The sequence below is a fragment of the Chamaea fasciata genome, unplaced genomic scaffold (genome assembly GCF_029207755.1).
Source record: "Chamaea fasciata isolate MVZ Bird 193981 ecotype frontalis unplaced genomic scaffold, bChaFas1.0.hap1 SCAF_15, whole genome shotgun sequence".
NCBI lineage: Eukaryota > Metazoa > Chordata > Aves > Passeriformes > Sylviidae > Chamaea > Chamaea fasciata.
The window spans coordinates 9,719,531-9,734,290 of NW_027094100.1; the positions used below are offsets into that span (position 1 = coordinate 9,719,531).

Genomic DNA, 14,760 nt, shown 5'->3' on the forward strand with positions numbered 1-14,760 from the left:
CCTCGCTGCCCAGGTTGGGGGACTGAAGTCCCGGAGCCCCCCTTTCCCCATCAGGAGTGCTTTTGACAGACAGACCTTCCTCCTCCCTCCCTGCTCCGCACGCAGCCATCCTCCACTCAAGGCAAACCTTTCCTTCAGCCTCTCTCCTCACGTCCCCAGCTCTCCCCGGCAGCAGGTGGGTGCCCACCCCTCCGTGCCGGCCACCGTTTCCCCGCTCCCCCTTCGCCCTCCGCAGCGCCGGAGAGAGCGAGACGAAAAGTGTCGGAGCGGGGAGCGCATAGCAACAGGGTCTAGGATGAAGCAGGTTCGGCAGCAGCATCTCCGGAAGGTGAGAGCCGGGAGCGGGGACACCCCAGGGATAGGAGCAGGGGACCGGTGACAGGTGACAGCCAGGAGCGAGGGTACCCCAGGGGTGGGAGAGGGAGCAAGGACAACCCCGGGCTGGGAGCGGGGGAGTCATGCTTATCGCCCGCATCCCGTCCTCGGGAGCCTTCGTGGGCAGCCAGCAGGGATTTAGTAGGATATTAGGGAATCGTGTTCGTGCGCGGGGCCAAAGCGAGATGGTGGGCAGCGGGATGGGGCATTTCGTGCCCACCGCTCCTCCCGAGCGGGAGGCACCGCTGCCGGCCCACCCCTCCCCTGGCAGCAGGTGCCGCCGCCGGTGGGTGACTCATGTTGTGTCTGGCCGGGCGCCGTGGGTGGCACCGGGGGCAGAGCTGGCTCTCTGCAGCCCGGCACCCCGGGGACGCTGCTCCAGCAGCCCCGGGACTGCCCGGGCTCGGGGTCCCTCCCGCGGGATGAGCACAGGGGGCTGGGCAGCGCCTTCCCACCTGCAGCTCGGATTGCGTCCTCATCCTCCTCCGTGGGATTTAAAGGGGTGTGGGTGATGTGGGGTCAGCTGGGCGCTGAACTCTGGGTTCAGGGCAGAGCTGGCAGAGCTACAAACCCTTTTTACATGCTGCTGGAACCCCTTTTAAACCCAGTTGTCAGACTTTCCCATTTTAGGGTCCCCTCCATTACCACTTTGCTCTTGCCAGTCTGAGTTCCCCTTTCCCCCCACACTGGGGACTGAGTCCTTCCTCTGGGGACACGGTGGAGCAGGGTGGCAGATTGGAGACTGAATCCTTTCTCTGGGGACACGGTGGAAGCAGGGTGGCAGAGATGGTGCCAGCCACAACTCCATCATGGGGATGTGCTGCTGCTGAATGGGTCAGCCCTTCCTGGAGCATCCCGGGCAGTGACCCAGGGCTGGGAGCCTCTTCAGCTACAGCCTGTGCCAAACCATGCCCATTGAACACAGGGCAGGTTGACTCTGTTGAGATTAATGAAAACCCAGGAGAGTTTCATCTTTGCCAGGAAATTCCTAGGATATTGGGAAATGACGTAAAAAACCCAGCAGTATCCTGGTGACAGCCAGCAGGCCCTGACAGCCTATTTCTCCATTCTTGTTCGTTTGGAGGCATTGCTTGGCTCTTCTTTTTCTTCCTCTTTACTACAAATTGCTTTTCTGGATGGCTTTGTGGCTGCAAGATCCATTAAAAGTGGTCTTTGTCCCTTCCAATGCCTTTCTGAGTTACTTGATGCTGGAGACCCTCTTTAGCATTCATTCAGGAATTCATTTCGTCCCGTGGTGATCAGTTGGGATGGAAAGCAGATGTCTCTGGAGTTATTTTTCCCATTCCCAGTGCTGCTCAGAGTCCTCCATCCTTCATTACCCAAAAATACTATTGCTCAGCTCCAGATGGAGGACCTGGCGCTCACAGCCCCCTTGGGACCACTGTGTCCAGAGCTGGCATTGGGCTTGCCTGGAGCTGCTGGTGGCTGATGAAGAGATGTGCCCAGCCCCACTGCAGCACCCACCCAGGACCCTGACAGCCTCCTCTTCCTGTCATTGTGATCCACTTCCCATTGGTGAACTGGGGTTTTAAACCTTCCTAACAGACATATTTTAGACATATGGAAATACCTCTTGATTAGAGAAGACCCTTCTCAGGCTCTATGGATTCCAGGTTGATTTTTGCATAATAGTATTTCCAGAAGAGCTGAGTGGTTGTTTTCATTTATTTGATTTTTTTCTTTGGGGTTTATTTGGTAGAAATGGACTAAATCCCACTGGAGCTAGTGGTGGGAGCCATGGTTCCTGATGCCCCTTCCCATACCTGGCCAGGCTGCTGAGCAGCATCTTCCTACCTGTACCACTGCCCTCCTCTGCCTGCCACAAACGGCCTCAAAACTTCCCCAATGTTTTCAGATGAAAAACCACAAACATTTGTATCTGTGCATACTCCCTACACTTTGGACACTGCTGTAATGAGTTTGCTTCAGCCTCAGCCATCTCCATCTTCCTTGTGCTGGCTCCACCATCCACTTGCTCCCTCTCATGGCATTGGCTGTGATCCTGGGCTGGGGTCACCCAGGGTCAGTTCAGCCTTTTAAGGGGCTCTGCCTCACCATAGCAGTGCTTTTTTTACTTCACTTTCTAAGTGATATTACATTTGAATTAATTTTTATGCTTTTTTAAGATTTTTTCTCTCAGAGATTAACAGGCAATTCAAACTAATCTGAAGTGACTCACACTTTAGAGACTCACTGTGCTCAGATCCGCAGGGGAGAAATCTGGTGCTGGGTGGCATTTCTCTTGCTCAAAGGCTGTGAGCCACACACAAAACACTGACAAAATAACCCCACAATTCCAGCTTGAATGGAGACAAAATAGGATGAAAACATACCTTTGATCTGGCTGGAGTTCTTTCACTCAGATACAGCTGAGTTTTGGTTTAAGCAAATTGGTTTAGAGAAAATAATTAGCATGGACCCATTTCCTAACAGACCTGAGCTCTTATCTTGGCAGAGACTAAAGTGCTTTTTCTTCTCAGTGACCTTTTGCTTTGCTGACTTCTTTGGGAGCATCTTTTGGTGAATAATGGAAAGTGATGCTGTGTTCAAAGAGGCCGTGGTTGCCAAGGGAGCTGTTAGCCCCCATCTGTTTATAACTGTGAGATGGGAGCCCTGCTTGAAGGATGGCAGCTGATGGTGGAAAGCACTAGAGCAATACTGTAGCACTGGAGCACTTCAGCTGCTGCTGAAAAAGAGAATTCCTGTTATGACAGAGGTTGAAAGGGAGCATTAATCTTAAAAAGCCCCTCTAGAGCCAAGCTGGTGTGCGAGATTTCCAGCAGTCAGAAGAAGGGAGGTGGGCTTCCCTCTGTGATTTAGGACAAAAATGGGCTGGAAGCCTTAAATACTGTGCTTTGTAATTAATTTCAAGTCAGGCAAATAGGCCAGTTTTTCTGTGATTTCTATGGAAAAGCTCGGATTTGGGGGAATTTTGAGCATTGCAGTCAGGGAGCTGCCTTTGTGTGTGTTACAGCAGCATCCCTGACCTGTATCGCCTCAGCTCGCCCAATGGGGACAGCTGTCATTGTCCTTTGGGCTTATCTGACACTTGAGTGGTCTCTGCTTTCTGCTCTGTGGTCCTAAATTTGAGCTGTTGAGCTCCAGATAAAGATATTAACAAGGGGGGCAGTCATTATTGAGACACAAGTGACAAACTACATCCCATGGCCCTTGAAATGGTGACTGAGATGGGGACCAGGCCATTTACAGTTTGGAAAAGCCCCCACTGGTTCCTTTCATTTCCTGTTGTTGCTTCTGTGTTGATTTCTGTCCTGCATCCCATGGACAGGCACCCACATGTAATGAGATCTTGCAGCTCTACCTGTGCCCTCCTGCAGGTGTTTAGGATTCAGACAGAGACACAGGAATTAGGCAACAGGATTTAATCATCTCCCAGCATCCCTGCTTGCTGGTTTTCTGTGATTCAAACCTGGAAAACAAGAGCTCCCCAGCCTGTGTGATGGACTGGGAAGCATTATTTTACAGGGGGAAGACCCAGCTGTGCTGGCCCCTACCTGGCAGGGATCTTTGTGATCTTTGGGAGGGAGTTCAGAGCAGCCTGTCCATCCCCTGCAAGCACAGACAGCTGTGGGTCACACACTGTGTGTGCTGGGCTAATTAGCAGGCACGGCCATGGCCTGGAGGTGTTGCTAAACCACAGAGCTGTGAACAACTGCAGGAGGGCTGCCAGGTAGTGAGGGTTTTATAGCAACTGTATTACATTTGGGTCATATTTTGACTTGTCAGCCTGTGGTTTTGTGACTTTTTCTTCTGGCTCTTGCCTTGTGATAGTGGCATCCAGCAGGGATGGGCTTTTCACAGAGGATTTTGGTGTAACAGCTTCGCTGGAGCTGTACCTTTCAGGTCGACTCTGGGAAGAGTTTGCCCTTGTCCTGTCCCTCGAGGTGTTTGTGCACCAGGGGGGGATGGGGAGGAGTTTGCCTCTGCGTTTGGTGCCTTTGGGCTGCAAGCAGCATGTCTGCAGTGCCAGCAGCTGGGGGTTTGGGGTGCACTCTGTGCAGGGTGGGAGCTGGCAGTCCTCTCCTTCAGCATCATGGCTCAGTGTCTCCATGGGAACCAGCAGCAGGAGCATTCTCCAGTCCAGTAGGAGAGAAGAGGGAGAGGGCTGCCACCTTCCCTGAGGCCATGAAAGGGCAGCACTGAGGTCTGATCACCAGCCAGCTCTGGCCTCCTGGGGACTGGGGTCTGCTGCAGGCTCTGAGCACCAGCACACTGGTACAGGAGACCTGCAACTCCTTCTGGCTGAGCCCTCCAAACCCAGGTCACTCTCCACCACATCCCATGGGTTTGTTCCCTATGATTATGGACAAGGCCAGGAAGATGGCTGGCTTTTTTTCTTGAGAGAGCCCAAGAAGAGAAGGTTCCCAAGTGGGCTCCTCCTGCCCTGGTCCTTGTGCCCTGTCAGCAGGGACACCAGAATCCTCCTGTGCCTCAAAACAAGCATGATCAACTCCCATGCCAGGGGACAGCAACACATGGTGGCACAGGGACAGGATCCTCATTCCACCCCTTTGTGCTGCCTGGTTTTGCTGTGGGTTTATCTGTGATGGGATGTCATCTAGCAGCTGCTGCCTCAGGCTTTCAGCTCTGGAGTCAGTGGGAATGCTTTCCCTGCTCTCCTGAGGTAAGGAAATTGGGGGAATTCAGACTGAACACTTCGCCGCAAACCTGATGTACACCCACACAAACGTGGAAGTGCCCTCCTGGTCCATCACCCCAACCCAAATGGATTGCAGGACTTGCACTTCCACTTGCAGAGCTGAGGCAGTGGGGAGGAAGGGAATGGGTTAATGCCCTGCCTGTGCTGCATTGATCCAGAGCACATTAGGAATTCTGGAAGGAGGTCTCTCATCTCTCAGCAGAGGCAACTGGGAGTATCACTAAATTCCCACAGTGCAGGCTTTTGGCAGTAGGAAAAGTGTGAAAAATGCCGGGAGCAATTAATGGCAGCCAGCCGAGTGCCTGGCGTGGCAGCACACGTGGGGCTGGGTGTCACACTCCCTGGCACACCACAGTGGTTCTCCCTCTGTCCTCATGCCCATATTCTGCAGGAGATCCAGAAAGTTTATTGTGGCCCCCTGAAAGGATGTCTTTGGAACCTGGGGTTGAGAGTTGGGTCCTGGTGAACCTTCCCAGAATGAATTGGGACAATCCTACCTTTCTTAGGGGAGCTTTGGCCACGTGGGATTGTTTTTATCCTTTATGTTTGCTCAGTGGCAGAGCAGGGCATTGGCTGAGGTGGGCAACAGAGAGCTGCTGGGGCAGAGTGTTCCCAAGGGACAAGTGTCAGTGCTGTGGCTTGGGGTCACAAATTCACTCGCGAATTCCTGGCACTTCTTCCCTCTCTCCCATTCTTCGTTCTCTGTTTTTATTCCTTGCTCAACACCTGTCTGCCCTCTCCCATACCCTGGTCCCTCACTCAGCCAGTGACACCCGATCTCCTGGTAAGCCCCAGCAGCCAGGATGGGGACCTGGGCTCCGAGTGCCCAGAAGACAGAGGGAATTGGACAGGACGGCTGGATTTCCTCCTCTCCTGCATCGGATACTGCGTGGGCCTTGGAAACGTCTGGAGGTTTCCCTACAGGGCTTACACCAATGGAGGAGGTACTTGGGCATCCTTTGGAGTAGTCAGTATCTCACCCACTGAAGTGGGCTGATAGAATATCCCTGAAGAAACATCCCTTCCCCTTCCTGGGGCTGGAAAGTAGCACTTGTTGCACAGTGAAGCCTCCTCCTGCCTTCCCCATGCTTGTTTAGGGCTTTAACCACCTGTACCCATGAGTGGAAAGGACTTGCAAGCCCATCTCTATATTCCTGGCCTTGGACAAACCCCTGTCTCCATGGTGAACCAAACGCCAGCTCTCCTGGTATCCAGTAGCTTCTTGGTCTGGTGTCCTCCAGGACTCAGGACTCAGCAGGGTCAGCAAACACTTCCCAGCTATCAAAGGAGAGAGTGAACCTCTTGCAGTGCAAGAGCCCCAAAATGTTGGTTCAGCTCCTCCCAGAGCAATAATAACTGGAGAATATCATGGTGTCTGTGAAGGATTACAGGTGAAAAGAGAGCTGGGAGCAGAGGGGAAGCACAGCACCAGGTGAATCACAGCCCCTTTCTCCTGCACTAACACTGAGCTCTTGCTCCTCCCTGTCTTCCTGATTTTGTTGTAGATCCCTCAGAGCCACACATATTGAATGAGCTTTATTTCCTGTCACAGTTGGGCTTTAGGTGTTTGTTCTGTATTACTTTCAGGATTTTTTTTTTTCTTCTTGCAGGAGCTTTCTTGGTTCCTTACTTCATCATGCTGGCCATATGTGGGATCCCCATCTTCTTCATGGAGCTGTCACTTGGCCAGTTCTCCAGCCTAGGGCCACTTGCTGTCTGGAAGATAAGCCCTCTCTTTAAAGGTGCGTGAGTGAGGTCCAGAGCCTCTGAGGGACCTCTGCAAGAGCTCTTTGATGAGGACATGCACCCCCAGCAGCATCCCATGATCCTCAAAGCTCTTGGTAGAACTAAAAGAACCTGGGGAAAGCTGTGGCAGGCTGGAATTTTGAGTTAGCTGTTTTAGTAGCTGCAGGATATGCATGAGATTGGTCAGTCTTTGAGGGCTCTGGATGGCATGACCAGCTCTAGGCATGGTATGAAGATTATTAAGCCATCTATTATACAAAATAGAGCATGAAAGCTAAGCAATACCTGTTAAAAACAAAGGTAAGAATAAAGTATTAAAAAAAAAAGTTCAAATCAAATACTTTTATTCTCAACATTAAGCTGGTGTAAAGTTTTTCGTATGAGGCAATAGACCATCAATACAGGGAAAGCATGTCCAGACGTTATAATGGCAATAAGAGGCTCCCCCAGCAGGTGAACCTTGGACTGGTTGATCATTTGGCTGCTGAGGTGCAGTGTCTGACCCTGCTTTTGGATGTGCTTTGCTCTGCTCCAGCTCACTCCTTCTTTACCCTCTCCTTCCTTCAGGCGTTGGCATGGGCACGATCCTCATCGTCTCCTTGGTGGCCATTTACTACAATATGATCATTGCTTACGTTCTCTTCTACCTCTTTGCATCCCTCACAAGCGACTTGCCCTGGCAGCACTGTGGCAACTGGTGGAACACTGACCTGTGCCTGGACCACCGCGTCATCAAGGCGGGGAACAACACCCTCCCCGTCAACATCAGCAACACCGTCAGCCCCAGCGAGGAGTACTGGAGGTAATGAGGTCAACCCGGCCCGGCTGTGGGGAGGGGGTTGGTGTCTCCTCAGGGCGAGGATGGGGACAGGATGAGGGGTGAAGGATCTCACAGCACAGATCCTGCAGGAATCACTCCTGGTTGGTGGTGTGGGTGCAGCGATGGGCTCGTGTGCTCAGCTGTGGGTGACAACTCAGTTTAGCCACTGGGATGTGGGAGGTGTCCATGTTCTTTGTTGGCCTGAAGATATGCTAGACTAAAATTCATCCCACGTCTGGAATGGCTGGGAATTTGCTCTCAAGATGCCAGGCATCCCTTCTAAGCTCTTTAATACATGGTGGAGAAATCACTCCAACTGTTCCTTGGCAAGGAGCTGCCAGTGCCTATGATTGTTGTCAAGGTTATTTTGCAGCAGAGGCATTTCAAGGGTCAGAGGGCCTCTGGAAGAAGGCAGCCCATGGCTGCTCACTAGCAGCTCTCCTTCCTCCCTAGCCGGTATGTCCTGCACATCCAAGGAAGCTCGGGGATTGGGGATCCTGGGAGGATCCGCTGGAACTTGTGTCTGTGCCTGCTCCTTTCTTGGACCATTGTTTATCTGTGCATCCTTAAGGGAGTCAAATCCTCTGGCAAGGTAAGGGCTTGGCTGGACTCCTCTGGGGGGGACCTACAGCAATGCTCACCAGTGCATGTGACTCTGCGCCTCTGGGAAAGTGGAACCTACAAACAGCATCTGCTGGGTATAAGATATTTTGGGGGTGCCTTGCACACTCAGACAACAGCAGGGCTGGCACACTGGCCCTGCTGCAGCCCAAGGACCCCAGGGTGATGTGTCCCCTGGGGACAGGGCATGGGGGCAGCACTCACGCCATGCTCTCATTCCCAGCTCTCCCAGCTGGCTCTGCTCTCCCACAGGTAGTGTACTTCACTGCCACCTTCCCATACCTCATCCTGGTGATGCTGCTCATTCGTGGCGTGACCCTGGAGGGGGCCTGGAAGGGGATCCAGTTTTACCTCACACCCCAGTTTGATCACTTGCTGTCTTCCAAGGTGAGTAGGATGTTGTGCAATTTGTTCAAGACACAAAAATGAACCTTCTTCTGCCACCTCCTGAATGCAACAGAGGCAGTTCCTTTACTCAGGTGTCTTTTCTGGCCACACCCTAACCTAAAGCTCTCTTGGTTGCTCCTAGACCAAAAATCTTTGCCCCACACCTTGTCTGGGCCACTATCCCCATGTGTCCCCACCCCATGCTTGTGTTTATAGCTCTGCATGGATGGGATGGTACCAAGACTCTCCTGAGTACCAGGACCATGGGCAGGATCATCCCAGCCCCTGTGATGGGCCCATGGTGGATTTGACTGTTTGTTGTTCCCAAGAAATCCCAGCATGTGGAGTGGTCAGCAGTGGTGGTCATCAAGAGGCCACCCAGTTTTACAAGGGCATTTAATGCCACACTGGGCTGGCCCTAAAACATTCTTATTAGCCCTTCCATTAGCCAGCTGATCCACTATGAGTGGTGGGGTTTAAAAAGGAAAGACAAATACCCCATAGGCTGTGCATGCTTGGAGTGCTGGGGAAGATGTGCCCAGGGCTCTGGGAAGGCAGATTTCTGATGTCATTTTCCTCATGTGGAGGTTTCCAAACCCCTGCTCTCCTCAGAACTGCTTCCTTCCCTCAGGTGTGGATTGAGGCAGCCCTGCAGATTTTCTACTCCCTTGGGGTGGGCTTTGGGGGCCTCCTCACCTTCGCCTCGTACAACACCTTCCATCAGAATATCTACAGGTGGGAGTCAGCTGCTCTCTTGTAAAAACTGTGGGTTGGGGGGCAGCCATGAAAACCTGAGCTGGTGGGTTCAAAGCCAGCAGAAGAAGATGGTGCAGCAGTCAATTTTCTGTGCTCCTTGCACTGAGGGGATACCTGGCAGTTTGCACAGACTTGAGAGGAACAGAGGGATCTGTGGGAAAAAAATTCTCCTAAGCACCAAAAAAGAGCACACAGCTCAGAAGTTTTGGGCTATAGGTGCTAAAAGCTGAGGGTATTTGAGGCTGGAGACGTGCATGTGTGCCCCGTCCCCACCATCCAGTGTAGTTCACTGAAAGAGATGGGTATTGGACGTCTGGTCTGATCCCACCCACAGGGGTCAGAAAGCTTTGGAGGAATCCCACAGTACTATCCATGAAATACATTCTCCTTCTGACCCTGGAAAGCACTTGCCATGAGAGGCCCTGAAGGACAGTCACTGGGTCACCTTCTTGTGGCATCTGGGGCTGGCAATGCCACCATGCACTGGTGTGGGGTGGGAAGGAACAAACGTGTTCAGAGCATCTTCTTCCTTCTCTGCAGGGACACCTTCATAGTGACCCTGGGCAATGCCATCACCAGCATCCTGGCAGGGTTTGCCATCTTCTCTGTTTTGGGATACATGTCCCAGGAGCTTGGGGTCCCTGTTAACCAGGTAGCAAAAGCAGGTGAGGCCAAATGAAGATGTTTTCCCCTTCCCCCTCTGCCTGGGCCTGCTGAGGAACATCCCTTCCAGGATGGAAGGCACCTGAGGGTGGCAGCATGAGAGATGAAGGTGGGTGCTCAGCTGGCCAGGGGGAGGGAAGGGGGCAGACAAGTTCCTGTGGTGTAAATATTGAGTAACAAACGATGTCTGATGAAGGTGTGAGCAAGGAGCCGGCTGTTTCTCCACCCTCTGCCATAGGACCCTTCCTGCCCACCTTGCCAGAGTCCTGGCAAGTTTCTGCCATGGTGCTGCTCTGCTGAGCTCTCCTCTCCTCTATCCCCCCATGCCCTGCTCAGTCACCACCTTTTCACCCTGCTGTCCTTTGCCTCCCCTAGGTCCTGGTCTGGCATTTGTGGTGTACCCCCAGGCCATGACAATGCTCCCTCTTTCTCCATTCTGGTCATTCCTGTTCTTCTTCATGCTGTTAACCTTGGGGCTGGACAGCCAGGTAAGGACAGAGCCCACGGAGACAGCTGTGGACTCCAGGCAGCCTGAGGGCTCAGGGGACTCTCTCCTCCTGTGCATGCAGTTTGCATTTATGGAGACCATCGTTACGGCAGTGACAGATGAGTTCCCCTACTACCTGCGGCCGAAGAAAGCTTCCTTCTCAGCTGTCATCTGCATCGCCCTCTTCCTGATGGGGCTCATCCTCACAACAGAGGTATGGGTGTGGGATGGATGGATCCCCTGTGGGGACCAACTAGGGACTCATTTTAGGGAGAACTTAGGACAGGGGACAAGTTTTCACATGTGTATTCATATCAGATAAAGAGGTGAAAGAGAGACCAGCCCGGGCTGCCAGAAGGTGTGAGGGCCAAGGGGAGTGACACAGGGTTATTCCTATCCCTATACCAACCCCATAAGGAGACTGATGTCTCTTGAGGCTGCTGACTGCTGTCCTCCCCAGGGTCCCCAAAAGTCATGGGTGGAGATTTATTGGGATGATGGTCCTGGAGATGCTGGCCTCTGTGCTTTGTCTCCACAGGGTGGGATGTACTGGCTGGTTCTACTGGATGACTACAGTGCTGGCTTTGGTCTCATGGTGGTGGTGATCACTACCTGCCTTGTGGTGACACGTGTCTATGGTAAGGGTGCCTGTCCCCACAGGGGCACAGGGAAGGATGTGCTGTCTGTATGAAGAGAAGGATTTGGAGGGAGCAGTAGGGAAACCAACAGCCTCACAGTGGAGCATGAAACTCCGCTCCCACCACCTGTTTCTTCTTGGCTATCACTTGATTCACCTCTCCAAAGACACATTGGGGTGCTGAGCCTGGTCCTTCAGGCAGCACCACCTGGGCCCCACTCCTGCATCTCCCAGATGGGTGGGAGGAGACTGCTGCAGAGGACACAAACAGTGATCAGTGATTGTGATCAGTGCAGGGCAGTCTGGTACAGGAACCAGGCTCTGGGCGAAGGATCAAAACTTCTGAGTCCCTCTCCATCCCGCAGGCATGAAGAGGTTCTGCAGAGACATCCACATGATGCTGGGTTTCAAACCAGGGCCCTACTTCAGAGCTTGCTGGCTGGTCCTATCCCCCGCAACAATGATGGTAACTGCTCACCTTGAGCTGCTGGAAAACCATGGTGGTGCCAGTATCCCTGGGTGACCTCCCAGTGCGATAAGTTACTCTGCTGGCATCTCCTGCCCCAGAGACCATCCTTCTGCTGGGAGGTGTCCATCATCTCCAGGCATTTTTTTGAGCATGAGACCTCTGGGATGACCTCACTTTCTTCCCATCCCACAGGCTCTGCTGGTGTATAACATTGTCAAGTACCAGCCTTCTGAGTATGGCAACTACCGCTTCCCCACCTGGGCAGAGGTCTTGGGCATCCTCATGGGAGTCCTCTCCTGCCTGATGATTCCCATGGGCATGGTGGTGGCTGTGCTCCAAGAGGAAGGGACGCTGTGGGAGGTAGGAGGTACTGGGGCCTGACACTGCTGGGGAGCACCCCAGAAATATGCAGCAGTGAGCACAAGCCCCTGCCAAGTCAGTATCCTCTGGAAGTTTCTGTGTCCTCTCTCCTGGAAGTGTGTGTCCCCATTCCACCGCGCCGCCCATGGCGTGTGAGAGATGGCACATCCCAAAACATTTCCTGCAGTGCTGCTTCCCATGATGCCAGGCAGGTGCTGAGTAAAACTGCTGCCCAAGGGGCAGCCCAGTGTGCATGCACACTCCAAAACAAGCCTGCTGTACCCTGAGGAAGAACATTGTCCCCAGCGTGGGGCAGCCGTGGGCACCTGGGACTTTGCACCCACTTGGCAAGAGCAATGACACAGCAAGGCAGGCAGCTGCCAGCCTGTGCAGGCAGCCCAGATGGGATCCCTGCACTGAGAGGCTCCTCCCAGGAGCAGGTTACAGTGCTGCTGGTTGCTCACAATTTTCCCAGCCCTTCGCTGCTCTCACCAGGCTGTTAAAAGCAGAGGAGCAGAGCTTGATGCCCTCTCCAGGTAGCAATCCCCTGTTGGAGCACTTGCTGGCTGTAACCTGGCTTGACACAGCATGGCCAGGAGCCACCTTGGCCAAGGCTAACCCCTTGTCTGAGTGGCCCCAACCCCACAGCACAGGGCTGTAGCCCTACAATAGCCCCTCACTCCTGCAAGCCCTCACCACCGGCTCCCACACCCCATGACACCTCAGCCCACAGCAAGACACTTAGACAAGACTGCCTTCCCAAAAGGTTTCAGGATGAGCTTTCAACCCCCATGCCATCCTCACTGGGTTTTTTTCAGTCCCTGGGGGCTGGCAGGGCACTGGGAGCAGTGGGTGAGCTGCAGGGTGGGGTGCTGCCTGGGGAGGGGAGGGTGCAGGGTGCCTGTGCTCCCTCTGCCTGTTCCCTCACAGCGGGTGCAGCAGGCCAGCCGGCCGGCCATGGACTGGGGCCCGTCCCTGGAGGAGAACCGCACCGGCGTGTACGTGGCCAGCCTGGCTGGCAGCCAGTCCCCCAAGCCCCTGATGGTCCACATGAGGAAATATGGGGGCATCACCAGCTACGAGAACACGGCCATCGAGGTGGACCGCGAGATGGAGGAGGACGATGAGGAGGAGTCCATGATATGAGGGGACCCGGTGTCCCGTAGGCTGGGTGGGAGCTCACCTCCCATTTTGCACAGGTTGCACTGCAGCACTTCAGGACAGCTTGGAGGGGGTCTTTCAAGGAGTAGTCAGGAGCTGCTGACCCTGCCAGGTTCCTCATCACCACCCTGGCCCTGCCAGGACAGAGCTGCTGCCTGTCCTGGTACCCCCGATGTGTTTCTGTTCAGTGTGACAAACTGTGTGATGAGTCCATGTGTTTGTGTGACAGTGTCTGGTTGAAGTATCAGGGCTGTCCCACTCCCACCCGCAGCCCCAGCCCTGCTGTCCCCTCTCAGGGATGTGGAGGGTGGAGGGATGTCCAGGCTGCAGGAGGTGGGGAGGAGGAGAAGGAGCTCCTGTGTATTGATCTGTTCTCTGTTTGTCTGTATTTGACTCCAATAACCCATAAACATGTGAGAGAATCTGCAACAGCCTCCATGCCCTGAGAACAGCGTGTACCAGAGTGCTCTGATCCCACGGAGGTATTCCAGCAAAACCAGCACAAATCAGTGTCCTCCTAAAGCAATTTAACCTAATAAATGAGCAGTTAAAAACAAGTAGAAGAATAAAAGAAAAGGCTTTATAAACAAACCAGGCTGTAGATCCCCCAAGGACCTTGGTGGGTCAGGGTGGCTCTTCCCTGTGGTGCCTGGCAGGGTTGGGGTGACTTGAAGGAAGGAAAGAGATTATGTAACCTGTCCCTCATGTGTGCAGGAGGTCAGGGACAGGTTTCAGCTGGACCCAGTGTCCAAGGAAGACCTGTGTCTATTGCCAAGGGGGATCCAAGGTGTGGCCCTAGCCCTGAGTGCTGCTTTTCCCACTGAAAGGAGAAGGGCTGGGTTTCAATGTCTGTGATTTTGGGGTAGACCAGCCCATGTCCCACCTCCTGCCAACACTGCTGGCCTGAGGATCTTGGCAAACTCCTGGATGGGGCTGTTTGGACCTGATGCTACCAGTCCGCATTATTCCAGTGTCATGTGTGCCTTCTGCCATGTGCCATCATCTCACCAGTAACAGTGCTGTATGACACAGCCCCTGCCTGGGTTATCTGGAGGGTCTTCAGCATGGAAGAAAGGTACATCTAGAGGAGCTTCCAGGGCTTCCCATGCACATCCAGAGGGGCACAGCTCCTCCTGGTCTTTTTTTCTGAAAATCTTTGTCCTGGTAAAAGACAAAACCATAGGACAAACAGAAAAATTAAGGTCTATGTCTGGATTGTGGATTTGCTCCTGGTGCACTGGGTCTTAGCACTGTGGCCTGGGACTCCAGGATGAATTCTGTCAGGAGACTGCAGTCTTTCTCTTTCCCTACAGTACGGGAGATTTAATTATTGCCTTTGCCCCTCCAAGAGTGTAGGATCAGCTCCTACACCTTGCGCTCCTGCCTGCTCACCTCCTCTTTTCCAGGGATGCTGAGCTCATTTCTGGATGGCTGTGCCCTTCCTTTCTCCTGCAGGATCACTGAAGGCTTTCCCCATCCCCCTCACCATACCCCACCGTGGCTGCAGCCCGTGGGGGGCCATGGGGGTCCCCCAGCTCCAGCTATTCAGGGGCTCCAGCAGCACAACTGTGAAGCA

At 53.6% G+C, this 14,760-nt stretch overlaps 1 protein-coding gene across 1 annotated transcript; it reads left to right on the forward strand.

Annotated features, from left to right (window-relative positions):
* Window positions 1–290: 290 nt before the first annotated feature.
* On the forward strand, window positions 291–13,755 carry SLC6A7 (solute carrier family 6 member 7). The gene is made up of 14 exons (XM_066196893.1): window positions 291–328; window positions 5,841–6,021; window positions 6,688–6,819; window positions 7,391–7,625; window positions 8,097–8,235; window positions 8,517–8,651; window positions 9,283–9,386; window positions 9,948–10,072; window positions 10,446–10,558; window positions 10,640–10,771; window positions 11,096–11,195; window positions 11,560–11,660; window positions 11,856–12,023; window positions 12,954–13,755. Exons 1-14 carry the CDS (start codon window positions 296–298, stop codon window positions 13,167–13,169), a joined length of 1,914 nt encoding a protein of 637 aa, XP_066052990.1. The 5' UTR covers window positions 291–295; the 3' UTR covers window positions 13,170–13,755.
* Window positions 13,756–14,760: the final 1,005 nt, after the last annotated feature.